The sequence below is a fragment of the Carassius carassius genome, chromosome 45, assembly GCF_963082965.1.
Source record: "Carassius carassius chromosome 45, fCarCar2.1, whole genome shotgun sequence".
NCBI classification, from domain to species: Eukaryota; Metazoa; Chordata; class Actinopteri; order Cypriniformes; family Cyprinidae; genus Carassius; species Carassius carassius.
Genome location: NC_081799.1, coordinates 17,985,925 through 18,004,723, shown reverse-complemented (window position 1 = coordinate 18,004,723; position 18,799 = coordinate 17,985,925). Strand labels below are relative to the sequence as shown.

The 18,799-nt window shown below is 35.4% G+C and overlaps 1 protein-coding gene across 2 annotated transcripts in view; it reads right to left on the bottom strand.

The window, feature by feature from the left end:
- LOC132127590 (relaxin receptor 2-like) overlaps window positions 1-18,398 on the bottom strand; it is a 53,880-nt gene extending 35,482 nt beyond the window's left edge. The window contains exons 1-5 of one of the 2 annotated variants that reach the window (XM_059539514.1): window positions 18,004-18,398; window positions 8,048-8,194; window positions 7,483-7,560; window positions 5,915-6,020; window positions 4,944-5,015 (exon numbers count right to left, since the gene is read on the bottom strand). In XM_059539514.1, coding sequence (XP_059395497.1) covers window positions 4,944-5,015; window positions 5,915-6,020; window positions 7,483-7,560; window positions 8,048-8,194; window positions 18,004-18,091 — 491 coding nt within the window. In that variant the 5' untranslated portion in view covers window positions 18,092-18,398. The remainder of the gene's footprint in view (window positions 1-4,943; window positions 5,016-5,914; window positions 6,021-7,482; window positions 7,561-8,047; window positions 8,195-18,003) is intronic. The other variant, XM_059539515.1, reaches the window with a different exon arrangement.
- Window positions 18,399-18,799: the final 401 nt, after the last annotated feature.

The following is an 18,799-nucleotide window of genomic DNA, read 5'->3' as shown; positions in this document are numbered from 1 at the left end:
ACTGTTAAAACATATAGATCTGTCAAAAATAACACCCAAATGTCTTATGTCACTGCAGTCAGTGGATGGCAGACCTCCAATAACCTGCCTATAATCTTAGAAGTAATGTTGTCTGGGGCAAAAATCCCCATCTGCCATCCATTTGTTAATGGAGACTAGACAATTCTACAAAAGGGACAGTTTGTTTATCAGTACTAAAAGAAATGTATAATTGGATGTCATCGGCATAACAATGATAAGATATTAATTTGAAACTACCAATAATCTTGTCTAGAGGAAGCATATGCAGATTAAAAAGCAGAGGGCCAAGCACAGAACCTTGTGGTACACCACAGGACAAAGGAGCAGAGTCTGATATGTAAGTTCCTATGGACACCGAAAAACTTCTGTCAGAAAGATAGGAGGATAACCAGACCAGAGCTGATCCAGAAATGCCCACTAGAGAATACAATCTATTAATCAAAGTGCAGTGATCAACGGTATCAAACACTGCGCTGAGATCTAGCAAAATCATCACAGAACATTCACCTGCATCAGCAGCCATCAAAATGTTATTTGAGACCCTAAGGAGGGCAGTCTCAGTTAAATGTTTTTTAAGAAAGCCGGACAAAAATTTATCACATATATTATAAGCCTCCAAAACAGTATTTTACTGCATTGCCACAACCTTTTCTGAGATTTTAGGGATGAAAAGCAGTTTAGAAATAGGCATATAGTTGTTCAATGATGTAGCACCAAGATTACACTTTTTCAAGGGAGGCTGAATATCAGTAGGTTTAAAACACCTACAGTATATATAATTACATATACCAATAAATGTAATCAATTTCATAAACAAAGATGTAGGCAAAATATCCACAGGGCTTTGAGAAGGTTTCATCTTACCCACTAACTTAAGGATGTCATTCAGGGAAATAGGGCAAAAAGAGTCCAAAATGTACAGTCTTCGTCAAATAACTATGAGAGGGTTTTCTGACTGTGCAAAGCTTGCCCTGACAACCCTGACCTTGACCACAAAATGAGAGAAAAATTATTAAAATTATCATTAGAAAACAAAGGGACAAGAGATGTAGCAGGAGAAACAATATTGTTAATAGTCTCAAATATAGTTTTAGATTCCTTTAGCAGGCAGATATCAGTTATATAAAATAAGATGCTCTAGCATCCTTGATCATCTCATTTAGATCTGACCAGATGCAGACTCTTTAAGATGCAGGCGGTGAACTTGGAGCTGAGTTGGTTTCTATAAACGCTCAGTCTTCGCTGGAGAGGACTGAACTACTACAGTATTTTAAATAGAACGTATTGTACATTCAAAGCATTTAAATAGGTTTGAATGGGCACTAAACCCTCCAAAATTAGAACTCAGTAAATGGCTTCTCTTCTTATTACGTTAATTTGGATGAAGGATGATAATCTCATCTGCCACTTTTTTTTTCTTGGGTGCAAAAGAGCTTAAAAATGAATTTGCAGTTCAAGTGAAATGAGATCAAAAGCATGCTCTTGATTCAGAGGTTCCTGTGAGGGACACACTGACCCAGTGAGAAAAGTGGAGCTCTAAAGCTCTTACCTGCAAACATTAACAGCCATCACCACATGCTCCCAACAAGGCGAAGGGAAGTTTAGCAATGGGAAGCCCTGAAGAATGCATTGTCATGCTAGGAAGAGCTGTGCGCATAAAATGTTAAAACAAAATGTTTTGGACACTTTAGATTTTTCAAAGGTTAGTGGAACATTTTCATAATCACTGTTATGACAGCTGCATGAACCAGAAAATTACTTTACCCTGAGATCAGTTTGTTAAACATTACTGAAAAAAAGACTTAGTAAAGTAAAAATAATTTTTATGTAGATGCCACTTGGTTAGATATTTGATATTTAATACAATAACATTTACACATATTAAAGGAACAGTTCACCTAAAATGAAAATTTACCTCCTGGCCATAAAAAAAAAAAAAAATTGGAACAAATTTCTAGAAATGGGTTCCGTCAGAATGAGAGTCCCAACAGCTGATAAAAACATCACACCAATAATCCTAAAAGTAAAAGCTGTGTGTTTGTAAAAAAAAACACATGCATTATTAAGATGTTTTAACTTTAAACAGTTGTGCCGGGGGAAAATAAAAGACTACAAGATTTTTTCACTGAAGAAAGCAAAATTATGGATAGATTACTCATATTTTAGTTAGAAGCAACTTATAAATGTCATAATTAATTTGTTTATTACAAACACCCAGCTTTTCATTCACAAGAGGTTATTTGAGGTTGTTACTTGTGGATTATTGTGAATGTGATGTTTTCACCCATTCATTGCAAATCTGTTTCTCTATCTTGAGTATATTTTCAGCCAACTTAAATTTTTGCGTGGAATACTCCTGCTGCAAATTCTAATATTAATAAACAAAAATATCCAAATGTTTTGAGACACTAGGTCTCTAAAATTCTCTTGCATTTGAACATTTCTGACAACTTCATAATGTTGTTATAGTGATCGGATCAAAAAACTAAAAATGAGATGTTAATACTACATTTAACTTGGATCTATATATCCGTTAATTAATAGTGGCAAAAAAAATTAAATCAAAAGTCATACAATCAAAGATTTTCAGATCAATAGGCCTAAACTGCTGTAAAAAGCTAAACAAAGAGGACATCTGTCATTTAGACTGTCTTAACATTCCACAGATGGTCCCAACAGCCCTTTACTGTCCCTTTTATAGTCTTCTAAAAAAATGTATTAGTCTGTGGCTTTAGAGGGAATTTATCCTCATCACCACATGCCACTGCAAGTTTTTCTTATCATTGTTCAAAAACATTATGTGTAAAATAAGCTGAACTTTATGGCACGTTATCAATTATGAGTTGTACCCAGTACTAAATGTGCGTTTGGAGTAATGTGTTTCAAGATGGGGCAAAACTAAATATCACTATTTAACAAAACTAATAACACTATCAAAGAAAATATTCTATCAAAGAAAAGAAAAGAAGTGTGTTTCTTCATAATAAAATAATTTAATGAGTTTGTTTGCCCATATAATCTTTAGGAAAATATTTACATTTACATTTAGTCATTTTGCAGATGCTTTTATCCAAAGCGACTTATAATTGGGGGATACATAAAACAATTCTTCTTAAAGAGGCAAACAGACATAGGAAATGTTCGTAATAACAAGTTTTAGACATTGTTCAAATAAGTACAAGCTAGAAAAAGGAATAAATAAAGAGAAATGTTTTTTTTATGTTTAAACTTATTTGGTTTGCTGTCCACTGATGACTCGAGCTCTGTTAAACCGCCACAGAGACTCGATATAGGATGATTACAGATGGCAAGCTACCTAAGAGGAAGGTGGAGATTGGGGAGGTGGAGGGATGCTGGAACAGCTCAGACTGCAGAGAGGTAAGCAGCTGCTTATATACTCTGGCTGTTGATTGAAAGAATAGATGGGCTTGCACCTCCCTAACTTACGTTTAGGAACTTTATTTATTTTCCTGTCTCGCTGAGATGGTACTCAAAGCTCACTCAGTTCATTTTCACTCACTTGACATCAAAGATCTCTGATTGGGACAATTGTGTGCCAATCCATGAAGCCCTATATTCTGTAGACACCCTGTGCAGGCCTATTTCAGTTATTAGATAGGGTGGATATAAAGTCTGTTCTCAGCTATAGGCGTTGTCTAGCCAGTGGTGTCTTCTCTTTATTTCTGCACAATGAATCAGAGGCCTAACCCATAATTATGACACAGACAAACATCTCATCATCTAATAATTTATATCAATCAAAAATACAGTGAAAACATCCACATCAATTGTTGCATATACTGTATCACGTTGTGCATATATCTTACTAAATGCATAATTCTCTTGGTGTACAAGTTACATTATAAAGACCTCAAATACAAGATGAAATAGTGTGTTTTCGCTATTGCCAGTTAACAGCAAACAGTGGGATTAAATCAGCTTGACTCACCAAATTACATTCATTTGAAAAGTATTCAGGAGAATCAATTATTCAAACTTGTTAGTGCCTTTGCAGTCAAGATATGGATCCCCATGAATCAATTTAAATTTAAACTGAAAGCATAACATAATGAAGGTGTTCAACCTCTGACCAATGGAATTTCATTTAAAAATGTTTGTCCTTTTCAACATTTTTCCGTAATGGAGAACACTTGTACATCTTATCTGAAGTGAAAAAAAAAATCTGAATGAGAAAATTATTAACTGAACTACAAACAAAACTAATCAAACATTATGAAATCAAAAATCTGTGACGCTCTCATTTCTTAACTGATTTGAAAAAGTTTTCTTCAGTTTTGTCTTGCTTTCCATTAAAAATATTTGAGAAAAATTAGAAAGTAAAACTTATTTTTAGAGCACATAAACCTCACCAGTATAAAATCATAAGATCAGATCTGAACAAACTGAATTATGAATGAAGGTCTAAGCAGTAGATTGTGTAGACAGGAGGCTGTACTGTCTAGTGGCCTAAAAGTCTTATTATAAAAGGTTGCATGGTGGCCAGAAAATGTATGAGATATTGCACTCATCTCCCTCAGACAACCAAGGTTTCAAGACATAACCCAAAGTTCTCAGAGTTGAGATATTTTGGTTCATTAGATATTGGAAATTTCACAGCCTCCATAAACTTAGACATCAGCAGGAACTGGCGACATACAGCAAGTGGAAAACTGTTGAATGACTCAAAAAACATTGGCTGAAAACTTAATAGAATGGCCCAACAGTCTTAAATTTATAGTATAGATGATGTTAATGCAATTGGAATGCCTCTTGTTTCTTTTCTTTTCCCTTTTAACTACAGATCCCAGTAAACTCTGAAGCCTTTCTCTATCATATGAACCAATTATCTGACTTGTTTTTGTCATCCATGGCTGATTCTGATTATGTTGTTGCACTTTAACACTTAATTAAGTGATACTCACAGCCTCTGCAGTTGTGTGTATTTGGTGAAGATGTAATCATCCAAATTCCTGATCTTATTGTTCTTCAGGGATCTGTAAAATATAAAGCATCGTATTACAAACACATCATTACAGGTGTAGTTCATCTGAGAAAGGAAAATCTGTAATCTTTTACGTGACTAATAATGTCATACAAAACAATTCTTTTTATATTCCATTCCATTAGCTAAAGCCATATGATATGTATGAGGAACAGACCAATATGTAAGTCATTAGTTACTGAAAATCTTTCAAAACTCATTCCATGGACTGCTTTGATTTTCTGAGCTCGCTCAAACATTCAGTACCTTCAATAGAAAAGAAAGAACAACCTGGCCATTTTAAATATCTCCTTTTGTGTTCAAGCAAAAAAAAATCATACAGTTTTCGAAGAATATGAGCGTCATTCAAGAGTAAATTATTAAAGAATTGCCTTTTATCGGGTCAATGATCTCTTTCTTTTCATACCAGAAAAATGAAACAATGTGGTTTCCTGATACAAATTAGAAACTGCTGATATGAATTATCTAACATTCCTCTTTTTCCAAAAACATCCCCAGATTCCAAAAGATAATCTCTAGAATCTTTATTCCGAAAATCATAAAGTATCAATAGATACATGTTCTGCCCTGTTTATCTCAAATGATCTTCAAAGTCCAGAACAAAACAAATCCAAAATACCATTAGTACAAATACACCACATGCCGAACAATCTAAACATAACCAAAACCAACCAACAAAATAAAATCCAACCTTTCAAGCAATGTGCATAATTTTTCCTATGCCTGGTAAATGTTAAGCACAAAGAAGCTCTTTATCTCGTTAAGCTTTATGGCTCAGTGATGAAGCACTATGTCTCACTGATGCCAAATTTGTACTTCTACAGATTAATAACCTCTCGTGGGAGCAGAGGAGTAAAGCTCTGCAGATGGATCCCAGCTCGATGTACTTACAACCAAGTCACATTGGAGGAGAGGATTGGTACAACATGCAAGTTCACGTCAACACATTCCACCTCGGTCTTGATGCAATCACAGCTCTCCGGATACTGCTGCACAACTGTACAAGATCAATAAAAACACATACAATTATTCAATTATTATAGTAACATATTATTATAACATCTAGTACAAAACAAAAAAAAATGTTACAGCATTATTGTTGTTTTTCAAATTATGAACTCTTTTGCTGTCCCCCTCACTCTCTTTTAAATACTAACATATTTAACTAAACATAATTAGATATTTAATATATAGACATTAGTATCAATTTAACTATTGTTTCCATTAAATGCCATTAATCTTGTAGGAGTCATTGAATTCCAAAATGAAAATAAAAATCCCACACCAGGAATGTGTAAATATCATATGATATATATTAATATAATTAGTATGAGTGCGTGTTCTTTAATAAAACAATAATAATGTAATATTTAAAATAATATTTTATTTTATTTTTCTTCAAAAATCATAATTTCCTGTCTGCTTATGTGCCTTTCAGCAAAACTGTTTACAGGACAATTACAGAGCAAGCATCACCTAATTAATACTCATAATCCGAGTACATTTATAAAAGTTAATATAGTATTCCTCATTTGTAAATTGCTTTGGATTAAAGCGTCAGCTAAATGAATAAATGTAAATGTATAAAGTTCCCTTATTTTCAAGTCAGTATTAAGCCCCAGTAAGTACAAAAATGTCAAGGCCAAGGGACTTTGAAAGCTAATAAATTTCCAACCATGTGCTTCTACAAAATCGTAAAACTCATGCAGATTTACAACACATTACAGTAAAAAGCAGCCTATAGGATTTCTAACTTCAAAAGCATCCTGTAGACTACTAAGGCCTAAGGCTATAAATATATCAAATAAACTCTTAAGCCCAAAAAATACTGCACGATTTTAGCAATCCTATAAGATCACTGCATGTCACACTGTGCGACATGTGTGTAGACTGTACGATGATGACACCTATTGACTCATACGCTACGACGCACGTTACTACAGAAGAAAAAATATCATCAGGATGCGCTAGTGGTAAACAAAAATAGCATGATAAATCACACTTTAGCAATTGTATTTTTTATGTGTGCTGAAAAAAAGTGGAAGCGGCGAAAGAGGAAGGGATAAGAGCTAGAGGTAAACAGTTTTATGTTTTAGCGCCATGTCGCGTTGATTTCATGTCGCATTTCTATTGGTTGGTCAATAAACATGGATCGTACCAGTAAACACACTGTGCGATGATCATTCTGTTTCGTAGGCTTTCTTTGGTTGCAAGACCGTCTCAATCTAAGAACCTCTCTCACTGTACGACATAATAGCCACGATCAAAGAAATCGCCACGATTATTTCACAATGACAAATCGTGCAGTGTTTAGGGATTTAGAGAGGCAAAAAAAATCTAAGTCTGGCCCTCACATGGAAGTTGCAGCAGCAAACTAGTTTTTTTTGGACGAGCATCAAGATAACATAACTCATGCTAATCTTTTCCAAAGGAAATTAGATCAACACAGGGACACATACAGCAGTCATTAGGAAGGTCCTGTGGCTCTGCCTTTTTAATAGTGCGGTCAAAGATATCCGCCCATCCGCTGTTGTCCCCTGCAACAAGTAAAAACACATCTTTGTATGAAAAAGTAGGCACTGTAAAAATATAAAAATGTCACTTTAAAGACATGAATGACTTTTGTGGTCTAAAAGAGATGTCTTCTCACCCTGCATGGTAAAATTGATTATATACATATTTTTAAAAGTCAAAAAGGCATTAGAATTAAGTACAGCTTTAAGTACATCTATTTAATTTCGGTAACACTTTAATTTAAAAGTGTCTTTGTTAGACAGGTAGCTTTTACTTATTATTATAATAATTATGCATAATTACATGCAAGTAACCCTAAACCCTAATCCTGACCCTAACCATATAGTAAGTACATGTATTTAATTAATTTCACACAGTACTTAAATGTATAGTTACACTGTAACAATGACACTTCATGTTTTCAATGAAGCTTCAACCAATCAATGAAACTTCAACCAATTTCATGCAATTATCAGCAAAGTAAAAAAAGACAGATAAATGGGGCCTCACCGCAGTGTTCCTCATCTGCTCCGTTCTTGCAGTCCCTGTGGCCATTGCACTGAAGGACCTGGGGCAAACACACACTCATGTTTCCACAAGGGAACTGACCCAAAGGGCAGTTTTCTGTCACTGCCCTGCCAGCCATCATGGATGCTGCTGGGGGCGATAAGAAGAAGGCAAAAGAAGGAAGAGAAAGAAAAGTTACAACAGCAAAAAAAAAAAGCACTACAGAAATTTGTGCTTCTGTCAGGAAAAAGTAGATGACTGGAAGCCCTCCAGCAGTGTTTGATGGAAAGCATAAGCCAACAGACAAATGCGCACCAAAATACAGCAGAATTTGATCAAGTTTGTCCTTCAATGTCACAACAAAAGATATGCAAAGTGTATTATTCTCCCTTTTGAAAGTTGCTAAGCATATATGTTTTATCATCTTAACCATGTACATTGATGCCTCTAGATGCAGTAAATACAACGACATGGAAAGCACTCACACACAGCGTGTGACAACAATACTATATTTTGAAATTGGAAAATATGACGTCTATGAAGATGGGGCTCCCTACGGCAGGCAATTATTCTTCTTTCCATTTGACGTGACAGAGACGCCAGAGTACACAAACAAAACGTTCTGTACAAAGGCTCTTCCGTAATAAAAAAATCTTGTTTATGATCTTTCTTATCGGCTCTCACTAACACTCATTACAAAGTGGATTTGTCACAAATTGCGAGAGTGGGGGCATCTGCCAACTCGTAGATTTATCACAATGAAACATAGGCTTGTCTCTGACAGACTTACATACAAGAAATACGCTGTTATGTCTAAGGGTTATTTGTCACATTGTATATGTCACAGCTAGTGAATGACACAATTGTCAGAGCATATATATGCAGCTTATAATAAATATGTTGCACATTATTGGTGTAACCAGTGCTAGTTACAGCTTGTAGTGTATATAGCTTCTGTATAAGACCAACCATAGTCTCTTCTATAGGCCTACCATATATGGGTAGGAGTTTTAATGTATTTTTTATTAAACATTATGGAACACTTTCATATGTGTTAAAAATGTAATAAGAGGGTAAATAATGCTGCTATATCCACTCTTTTTTGGAAAAAAAGAATAAATGTTTGAACTAATTGGTATGCTTTCTTGAACCAGATTTTAACTGCTCCTAGAAACTGGAGAAACTGGTTTTGTTTTTTAATTGAATCATTTGTTAGACTGTAGAAAATGCTTAGAGCACAGGCTTTCACACATCAAGTTATAAAAGAAAAAAGCATATAAACACCTTCAAGTTATCATCATGCAACCTCAAATTCCTGGGAAAGAAAAACAACTCTGCATGGAATAATATTTTTAGCACTGGCTCAACAGTAACATTTCTGTCTGCCAGCCTCATCAAGCCAGTAGTTCTGATTTTCATTCTCTAATATATTTAAATATACTATATACTATATATTTATACTTTCTTTACTAAGACAATTTGCAATGATACCTGAAAAATATACAGGAAGTTCCCAGAAAGTCATAAATTGATGAGTACTGTACATATGCTAAAAAATGATGACATAGAGGGCAAAACATTACTCAGTGGTTTGTAATTTTCTACCTATTCTTGCTGATGCTAACAAGACTAAAAAACCACATGTCAGCCAGCAAAAAAAAAGGATAACAGTAGTTGAGAAAGTAAACAAATCCATTACAATAACAAAACGCCACAGAAACCAAATGTTGTAGTGTGCACAGCATAAAAATGAGTGTCAAATCAAAACAATTTAAAGTGCTGACCAAATAGGGCAGGGATCTCCAACCCCGCTGCTGGAGTGTTACCGTCTCACAAACTTCAGTTCCATCCCTGCTCCAACACACCTGCCTGCAATTTTCAAGTAATCCTGTACAACTTGATTAGCTGGTTTATGTGTGTTTGATTGGGGTTGGATGGTAGCTCTCTAGTGATGGGATTTATGGCTCTTTGAGGGGATCCGGATCTTCGCGATCCGTTCCTTTCAAAGAGCCGTTCAAAAGAACGGCTCTTTTTAAATATTTAGTCAGTTTTAAGAAGCCAGCTTGGGGGCATCTCAGTTTATCCTGGAAATAATCACTGGGAGGAATGATGAGGTGAGATTTGTAGCCAAATAATTAAAACTCAGATATCACACACCAATATCTGAGTTTGAATTATTCTGAAATATTGATTATTACCTCATTTGTCATGTGTGGACTATATTCCATAGGGTTGCACAAATCCCTCTGCTTAGACAGTGACATCACTATTTTGGATTTACCTTTAGTACAAAATGTGTGTGTGTGTGTGTGTGTGTGTGTGTGTGTGTGTGTGTGTGTGTGTGTGTGTGTGTGTGTGTGTGTGTGTGTGTGTGTGTGTGTAAAGCTACGTTGACTTATGTTATTCATACAATACCTACTCAAATAAACATCAAAAACAAAGCCGGCTGCAATGAATTTCTGTGCAAAACAGCTTTTACTACAAACACTTTCACACAAGAACATTGTTATCACACAAGAACATTTTGATAGAAAACAAAAAATATTTAAAGTAGATAAAATTAGAATAAATAAAATGGAAATGTCTACATACTACATACTATTACTACTGTAAACTTTGCAAATAGGACATCAGCCCCTTCAAGTCAATGAACAATAACAAAGTGGGCTGCAATGAACATGCACAACTAATAACTAATATCATCACGCTATAAAGGGTTGGCCTGCGCTGGGTGCGCCCCTCCCCCTATAACTGTTCTGTCTCGCGGAGGAGCTCATTTTTGTGCATCTGTGTGAAATACGCATAGGAAAAAAGAACGACAGAAAGAACGGCTCCCCTCCAGCCGCGACTCGGCTCCCATCGTTCATGTTTATGAGCCGTTCAAAAGAATCGGTTCGTTCGCGAACGTCACAACTCTATAGCTCTCCAGGAGCAGGACTTAATGCAAAACACAAAGCAAGAGAGATGTCATATTATCTTTTGTTTGTTTCCATTCCTATTTTTAGCAGACTATCTCTTTTTTATTTTTTTGCTGTTCCCCCAATCTGTGACTTCATTTAAAGGGATCATCGGATGCAAAATTCACTTTTGTTGTTCTTTGAACACAAATGTGTGTTAGAAGTGTGTACACATCTACCCTCTAATGATAAAAATCCACCCAGTGTTTTTTTTTTAAATCCCTATTTTAAAATCCCCTTTCTCAAATCAGGCTGTTCAGAGATTCCTAGCAGAATGACGGATTTCTGCACAGGCCCCTCCCACGATAGTTGATTGACAAGGCCTTTTTACCTTAGACCCGCTCTGAGTGAGCTGTGAGCTGTGAGCTGTCCATCATTGTGTCTACTCCGGTGCAGAGAAAGACAACAATGTCTCTGATTAAGTGATTGAGATGTTTTGTTGTTGGATTTAATAATGAATATAGCAGTCGTCATTTACCCCTGACATCTGAGCCGTTAAAGACGCAGAGAATTAACGTTACTTTCGTTTTTGAAGGAAATGCGCCTAAATGCGGTTAAGTTTGCGCGAATCATTCGTGATCCAGCTTCATCTACATCTAAGGGTTTTTATGAATCTTTGGAAATCACCTTTCCTAATATATGCTAATTAGCAAGTTTCGCTGCTGAAGTTTACAGTCTGCTCGTCACCTCATGGGAGAAAGCGGCGGGGTCAGCAGAGCTCATTAGCATTTAACGCAACATGGACTAGAACAACGTGCTGAAAACAGAGCTGATTTTGACAGAGTAAAAAGGGTTTTTTTACACTACCATTGAGAAATTTTAACCAAAGTATGCTATTCATTAAGAGCCTAAAGAATCATATCAATTTTTGGAAAATGGGCATCCGATGACCCCTTTAAATCTATATTTGGCTTCCAAGAATTAAAAAGACTAGCACTATTCTAGCTGATATGTTTAATCCACCTGGAAAATAGTACATAAAAATGTTTCTGGTGCCAGTATTCATTAGTTTTTATGTGTATGCAGCTGAGAAACAACATTAAGTCTGTGACTTCAAATAGCTAGTTTTGCCCTTCTGTGGCCAAGATTCCTATTAAATCCGTATGTGGCCATCAGGGTACATCAGCACTCGAAGCAACATATTCAAAACAAACAAACAAACTAAAAAGCTAGTTTTTAGACACCAATGCTAATCAGGATAATCACTGCAAATTAATGTAAGAGCCAAGTCCAGATCAAAAATATTAAATGAGGACGACCAACTGGATGGCTGAATGGTATCCATGCAGCATGCAGTGCTCATTAGGAAACCTGTTTAATAAAGTAACGAAGTGGCCAAATGCCACTTCAAATTAACCAAGAGAAAAATAAATAAATAAATACAACTTTCTGATCAGAGGCAATAAAAACGCTTTCATTGCCTGGCTGTAAACTTAATGGTTGTCACTGGTGTGGAATGTCCTTCTGAAGACATTTTCAAAACGCATGCAGTGTTCCTGTGAACATTCAAAAATAAATGCATAGGTAAACAAATAGTCAAATCATGACAGTCATGGTATTTGAAAAACACATGCTTTATACAGTGTGATGAATGGCTCAGCACTGACCACCTTAGAAAAAGCACAGCTGTGCTGTTCAGATATTTCTAAGTGTTGTCAGGAAACAGACTTTGACCACTAATCAAAAAATGGACTGGAGCAGGTATTAATTAACCATTAAAGCTATGTGATTTTGAGATGAATCAGAAAATCTGCATTCTGCCCATTTCTCACAGAATTAGAGGGGTTGGAAAAAAGCATTATTATTATGCATTATTAGTATGCTAGTATCATATTACTGCTACTTTTTTTGTGGAGAGTCCCTGTATGAAAAAACAAACACAAACACAAAAAATCCTTATCTTGTGTTCCATGGGAAAAAATAATAAGCATAAATGTTTGGAACAGCATGAGAGTAAGTAAATAATGACAGAATGCTTAATTTAGGGTGAACTTAGTTTAGGGTGAATCGTGCATTTAATTTTCCAGATGGGAATCAGGGATTAAGCTGAGCCACAAACTTGTCACCTTCTCATTTATCTCTCTCTCCTGCATAAAATGGCTGTAATCCTAGTAACTGGACCAGGTGGCCCAATGAGTCCTGCAAATCTGGTTTTCACGATCTTGTTAGCAGCCTTCCAGCAATGATCAGCTCATGGTGTCTCTGAACATGTTTAAAGTTGGGATCAAGTAAAAGAAAGTCTGGTCCTTCAAATCAAGAGAACAATTTTTTCTTTTAAAAGGTGTATTGAGAGCCAGAAGAATCCACAGGAGATGACTTTGTGTTTCCGAGACATTTCATCTGTTGGATTTCTACGTTTGTGGCATGAATCTTGCAGCAGCCTTTTTTTAATTCTACAAAAAAAGTCTTAGTTTTTTTTCATAGTCTGGAAATGCAATAATTTGCACTGTAAAACCCAGATTCACATTTTACGTCTCCCTGAAGATGTCCTTGTTTAAGAGGGAGCAGAGAACTTCCTATTCCTCACAGTTTTTGAACTGCCACAGTAAAATTTCAGCAAAAGTATTGTAAATGTCCCGTGTATCATCACAATTTTAATTTATGCAAATATTAGTGCTCTAAATAACTGCATTGCTCCAATTTTCTGTTTATATTAATATATTTTATATATTAGCCACTTATCTCCAATGCATCCGATCTCTTGGTTCAATGTATCCAATAGCCCAGAATGAATCTAATATGTGAAAAAAAAATAGTTTCTCCTCCTCAATTTGTGTGATGTGAGAAACTGAATAACATACAGCACAGGCACCTGTGTTATGAACTTTATGAATGAGACAAACAATCTCTAGACCAGGCAATCTTTGATAAGACACCTGTGAAAGACTCATTTATTTGAAAAGCTTCACACACACAGACATATAAACACGGCTTTGACCACTTTATCCAATGGTTATTTAGCGTCAAAACTATTCCATTATGTATTTCAGCAAAATGAACTGTAATAAATTATGACCAACCTCATGTTGTGTCATTAACCTTTCATTTTGAGGGCATGCCCACCATTCCCCTCATACTGGAAATCTGTTGATGTGTGTGCATGTCTGTGTGGAAGCCCAATGTTTCAGAAGTGCGATGGAAATATTAATGTCACTTGCAAACTCTTCAAGCTGTACTGTGAATCAGTCCGTTTTCAACTAAAAGCCGGGAAAAAAAGAAATTTTCTCACATTTTCTCATGCTCAAAAATAGCATAACATATGATGTTAAAAAAATAAATGGCACAGTGGATGAGAACAGTGATTTATTTACAGCATGGCCTCTCGTACCTTTATTGCTATAGATTAGAATAATGTTATTCTTTCATATCACATGGTGAAACAATTTAGTGAGGTTTAAAATATTATAAAAACAGAAAACCAATTATTATCTGACAGAGTTTTTTATCTACATCTATATATCTACAGATATGCATTAGTATCAAAAAGGTTTTGGGTTTTTTTTTTTTTTGTACTATGGTAAATGTAATTTCAGGGGAATTAAGGTTGGGGGTTCGATTCCCCGGGAACACATGATAGGTAAAAATTGATAGCCTGAATGCACTGTAAGTCGCTTTGGATAAAAGCGTCTGCTAAATGCATACATTTAATTTAAATTTAATTTTAATTTAATTTTAATTTAATTATTGTTGAGGACTTTATAAATGGCACCATATGCAAGTGTTTGTAATTCATTTAATTGTATTTGCATTTAGCTTGATCATTTTCTTAAATAATTTGCCAGCTCTTGTAAGGCTGCACTATTATAACAAAACTCACAATTGTAGATTATTCACTTGAAATTACAATTGGGACTATTAATTACAATTATTACAATTGACATTCTATGATGTTTATACCATTGTTTGATGCAACTGCATGCCGTATTTTTATATGAAAATAAACAAGCTAAAAACACTCTAACTGAAAGAATTTTAGTGCTTTTCTATAGTATTAAGTCTCAAATGTCAGCTATATATCGGATTAGTGTCCACTTTGCACGATTCTGTAATTGTGGCATCCATAATTGTAATCGCGATTAGAAATTTGATTAATTGTGCAGCCCTAAGCTCTTGCATGAAAAAGAACATATCAGTAATTTCTGCACACTACTGGAGGCTAAGCACAGAAGATAATGTTACAAAAAATCCATAGACACAAAATAAAAGAGAAAAACAAGAGAGCACATATATAACAATCTGATAAAGAAACCAAGTGAAACAAATGGCAATGCAGACCAGAAAGATGGCTTTTTTAACTGTGGAAATTTTTTAGATCTGTGTTTACATTTGAGTTTCACACAACTTAGGATTGTGGCTTTATGGAGGGCTCACATGTGACACTAACATCTGGAAAGAGGATCATGACAGTGGCAACAGGCTTTTTAAGGCAATGTTGCCAGGCAACCGTATTGGTTAACAGAAGGAGAAACTGGCTAACCAGTATTAATACAGTTTCCTACGTCTTTATTCACTGTTCAAGTTATAAAACAGAAAATTTCTTCAAATCAAAAGCAAAATTCTCAGTTCAAATCTAGGACATATAAGTGAAAACTAAGGTATAACCACTGATCTATAATAGAGAACATTATAGATCAGTGGATATAACTATAATACAATATAAATGACGATCTGCAGAGCCATAACAACACAGACGCAGTCAATGAGTCTGGATTATTTCCTACACATGGTGGCAGGTGCTTATTTCTTAAAGCTTGTCACAGTGAAATGAACATTCAAATAATCTTGATACAAATAAGAGCCATACAACACTGTCATTTTGTTTATGGTATAAAGCAGCCCAAATCATTACCAATACACTTCAAGATCAAATCAAATACACAAGAGCAATGTATAGCCTATAGCCTTTACCAATAACCAGGAGTTTAAAAGAGCAGGGACCTGTGGGAACTGGGAAGAGAACCGTTGAAGTTGACAGAGTAATAACTGAGCTTTCATATAATGAACAACTTATTAAAAACACCCCTGTACTATTACATTTGCAGTCAGTCTGCTGTCCACAGCGCAGTCTTTGACATTGGCCATTTGAAGTGCAGTGTCAGACAAACACCAGTGAACCATTTAATATTTTGCCTTTCAGCAAAGGTACTTACAAATCCAAGGCCATGGAACAAAAACCAGACACTCTTCACAATAAAAGTTCAAATTAGATCCAAAGAGACTTTTTAAAAGTCTTATGTAATGGAAGGTACTTCTATCATCTTTGTATAAAAGTTCATCAAAGATCTTTTAGAACTTTCACTTAAAGAACCCCGAAACAAATATGCTGATCCAAAGAACCTGTAAATTATCATTAAGAAGGCGTTTGATCTCCAGAAGACCACATAACCTTAGTCAGGGTAGATGCCATATTTAATACAAATGAAATAAAGACATGAGAGACTGATGTACAATGAATTGCATGTGTGTATTTTCAAATCTTTAAAAAGAAAAAAATCCTAAAGTATTTTCTATGTTCTGTAGGCCAAACTACTGCTTCAGCATGAATTTCTCTGTAAATCATTCATAAATCCATTTGTAAATTGCCCCACTAAACTGCATGTGACAATTTACATAGTGTAAGATGTTTTACGAATAATTAATCCTGAAATTCATTCCGATTCATAAAAAAGCTCATTACATTTTCATTCTTGTTAAATAAAACAAGGCATCTACCTGATTCTTATGTTTCTTTGGAATGCCATATTCTTCTTCTGAATAAAGCCTCTGATAAGATCCCTCTGCACCATGGCACACTGCATTGTTTGCCCGTCCCACCTTATTTAACCTCTTTCTACCAGCCCATACCTTATTTAACTTTACTTGTTTGGTTATGTATTAATAATGAATAAATGCACATAATTTTCGATTGCAAAATTTCACTATTTCACTCCAGCCAAATTTTCCCCCTACTACAAATACAATATTATATTGAATAACAGTCACATTTCTGAAATGACTTTCCATATTACGTGACATAATGGAGGGATAAAAATTCAATAATATGTCCAGGGGCTTTCATTAAGTCAAATATATGGGCATTAAGACAGTAAAGTCAATTTCAAAAGAACATGAGGATATAATAACAGCAGAAATGGGATTCAACAAACATATAACAGATGAAAACTCGTGGGTTTTTAAAAATGAAATGGGAGAAAAAAAGCACATATAGACTAAATAAAATATTAAAATTCAATGTTATAAATTCTAGGCTAAATTAATAGGCCTGAATGAAGTAGGTTACTAAGACTGAAAATAGATGTAATTTACACAAGCAACGCATTGCTCTGTAAGCACTGGCTGGCCCTTTTGCGTTTAATTAATTCTTGTCCCGTCCACTTAAAATACGTGCCCACTGTTTACTTTACTTCTTGTGTTGATAAGAATGAAACTTTTAAAACCTGTAGTGTGTCTGGTTGACATCCTGTGCTTGCTGTGAGGCGAAATGAATGTCTTTGTGCGGAATGAAGCACCTGAGTGAGTGACCAAACAACTGCGACAAGTTAAAACCTGCAGCCAAACCAAAAGTGTGTAGATACGCATCGATAAAGCCTCCATCGCTCATGTGCCACATTTTGTTTTATCTGATAGAAGTTGTTCAAGTCAAAGTAAGATAGTTAAACAAGTAAAATATTGTCATTGCTAAAGAACAGAGTGTACTGCGAGAAGGGTCAAAAGTTCCTCAGAGGTCTGACACGAGTGTTTTCTTCTCAGGCTAGTAAACATAGTCAAACTGTTTTGTCGTGGTGTATAACCTATAACAGTTAGGCTATATCTTATGCAGAGTGAGATTTTATTCTTTATTAAATTGATTCATTAGAAATTCAACTCATAGCCGCTTCTAGTAAATCATCAGAAAAGGTTACATTAGCATAAAGATCCGAGAGATGAATGAGAAAAAGTTTGTAAGAAAATCCCCGCTTGAATAACATTTTACATCTAAACGCAACCTAATGAAGATCTTACCTTCGGTCTCCATCCTGGAGTTTTGAATGAATAGACAAATGACGGTTAGTTCCAGGAGAGGATTTGAAGGATATTTGAAGGATTTCATTCTGAAGCTTCACAGCGATCCCACGGGACAGTCTATTCCAAAATCACGCTATTTCCAAATGAAGATGCACGTTTGTCGCTTTCATGAGGATGAACGGTGGAGCATCGCTCGGTTTGCGTCACCTGCAGCGCGTTAACGGCGCTCCCGCGGACTGAGAGGAATGACGAACGCCGCCGCTCGCGCTTCTTCTGAAGCTCAGCTCCACATCGTTCATTGACAACTTGGTCACTGACGCGTAGTGAGGGATTATAACGCAGCCTACGTATAGAGGTCGTTGTTTTCATTTTACTCTTTCGTGAGAACGCCAATTCCTGTGATCAGTAAGAAGAGATGAGATGAGAGTATGAGACATAGTATTAATTAGGCTACGTATATCATAAACACGTATTTTTATATGAGTGTCATAACATATTTTATTTAGATTGAGTTTATATATTAACCTGATCACAGTTTAATGGTAAATTACTAGTTTTTTTCATTATATTGGTTAATTGGTAAATTATATGCCGAAAGCGAGCAAACATTAGGCTATCACATTGTCTGACTAGTCTAGCGCGAGTAAAAAAACACGCGCGCTCTAAAAAAAAATAACTCCCGTTTTTATTATTCTAGACTGTGAAATGAAACTCTTCTTACGTCTTTCTTACCTGCACCTACCACAGACTGTATAAAAACAGGCACCTACACCCTTGGTTGTTTATAATGGCA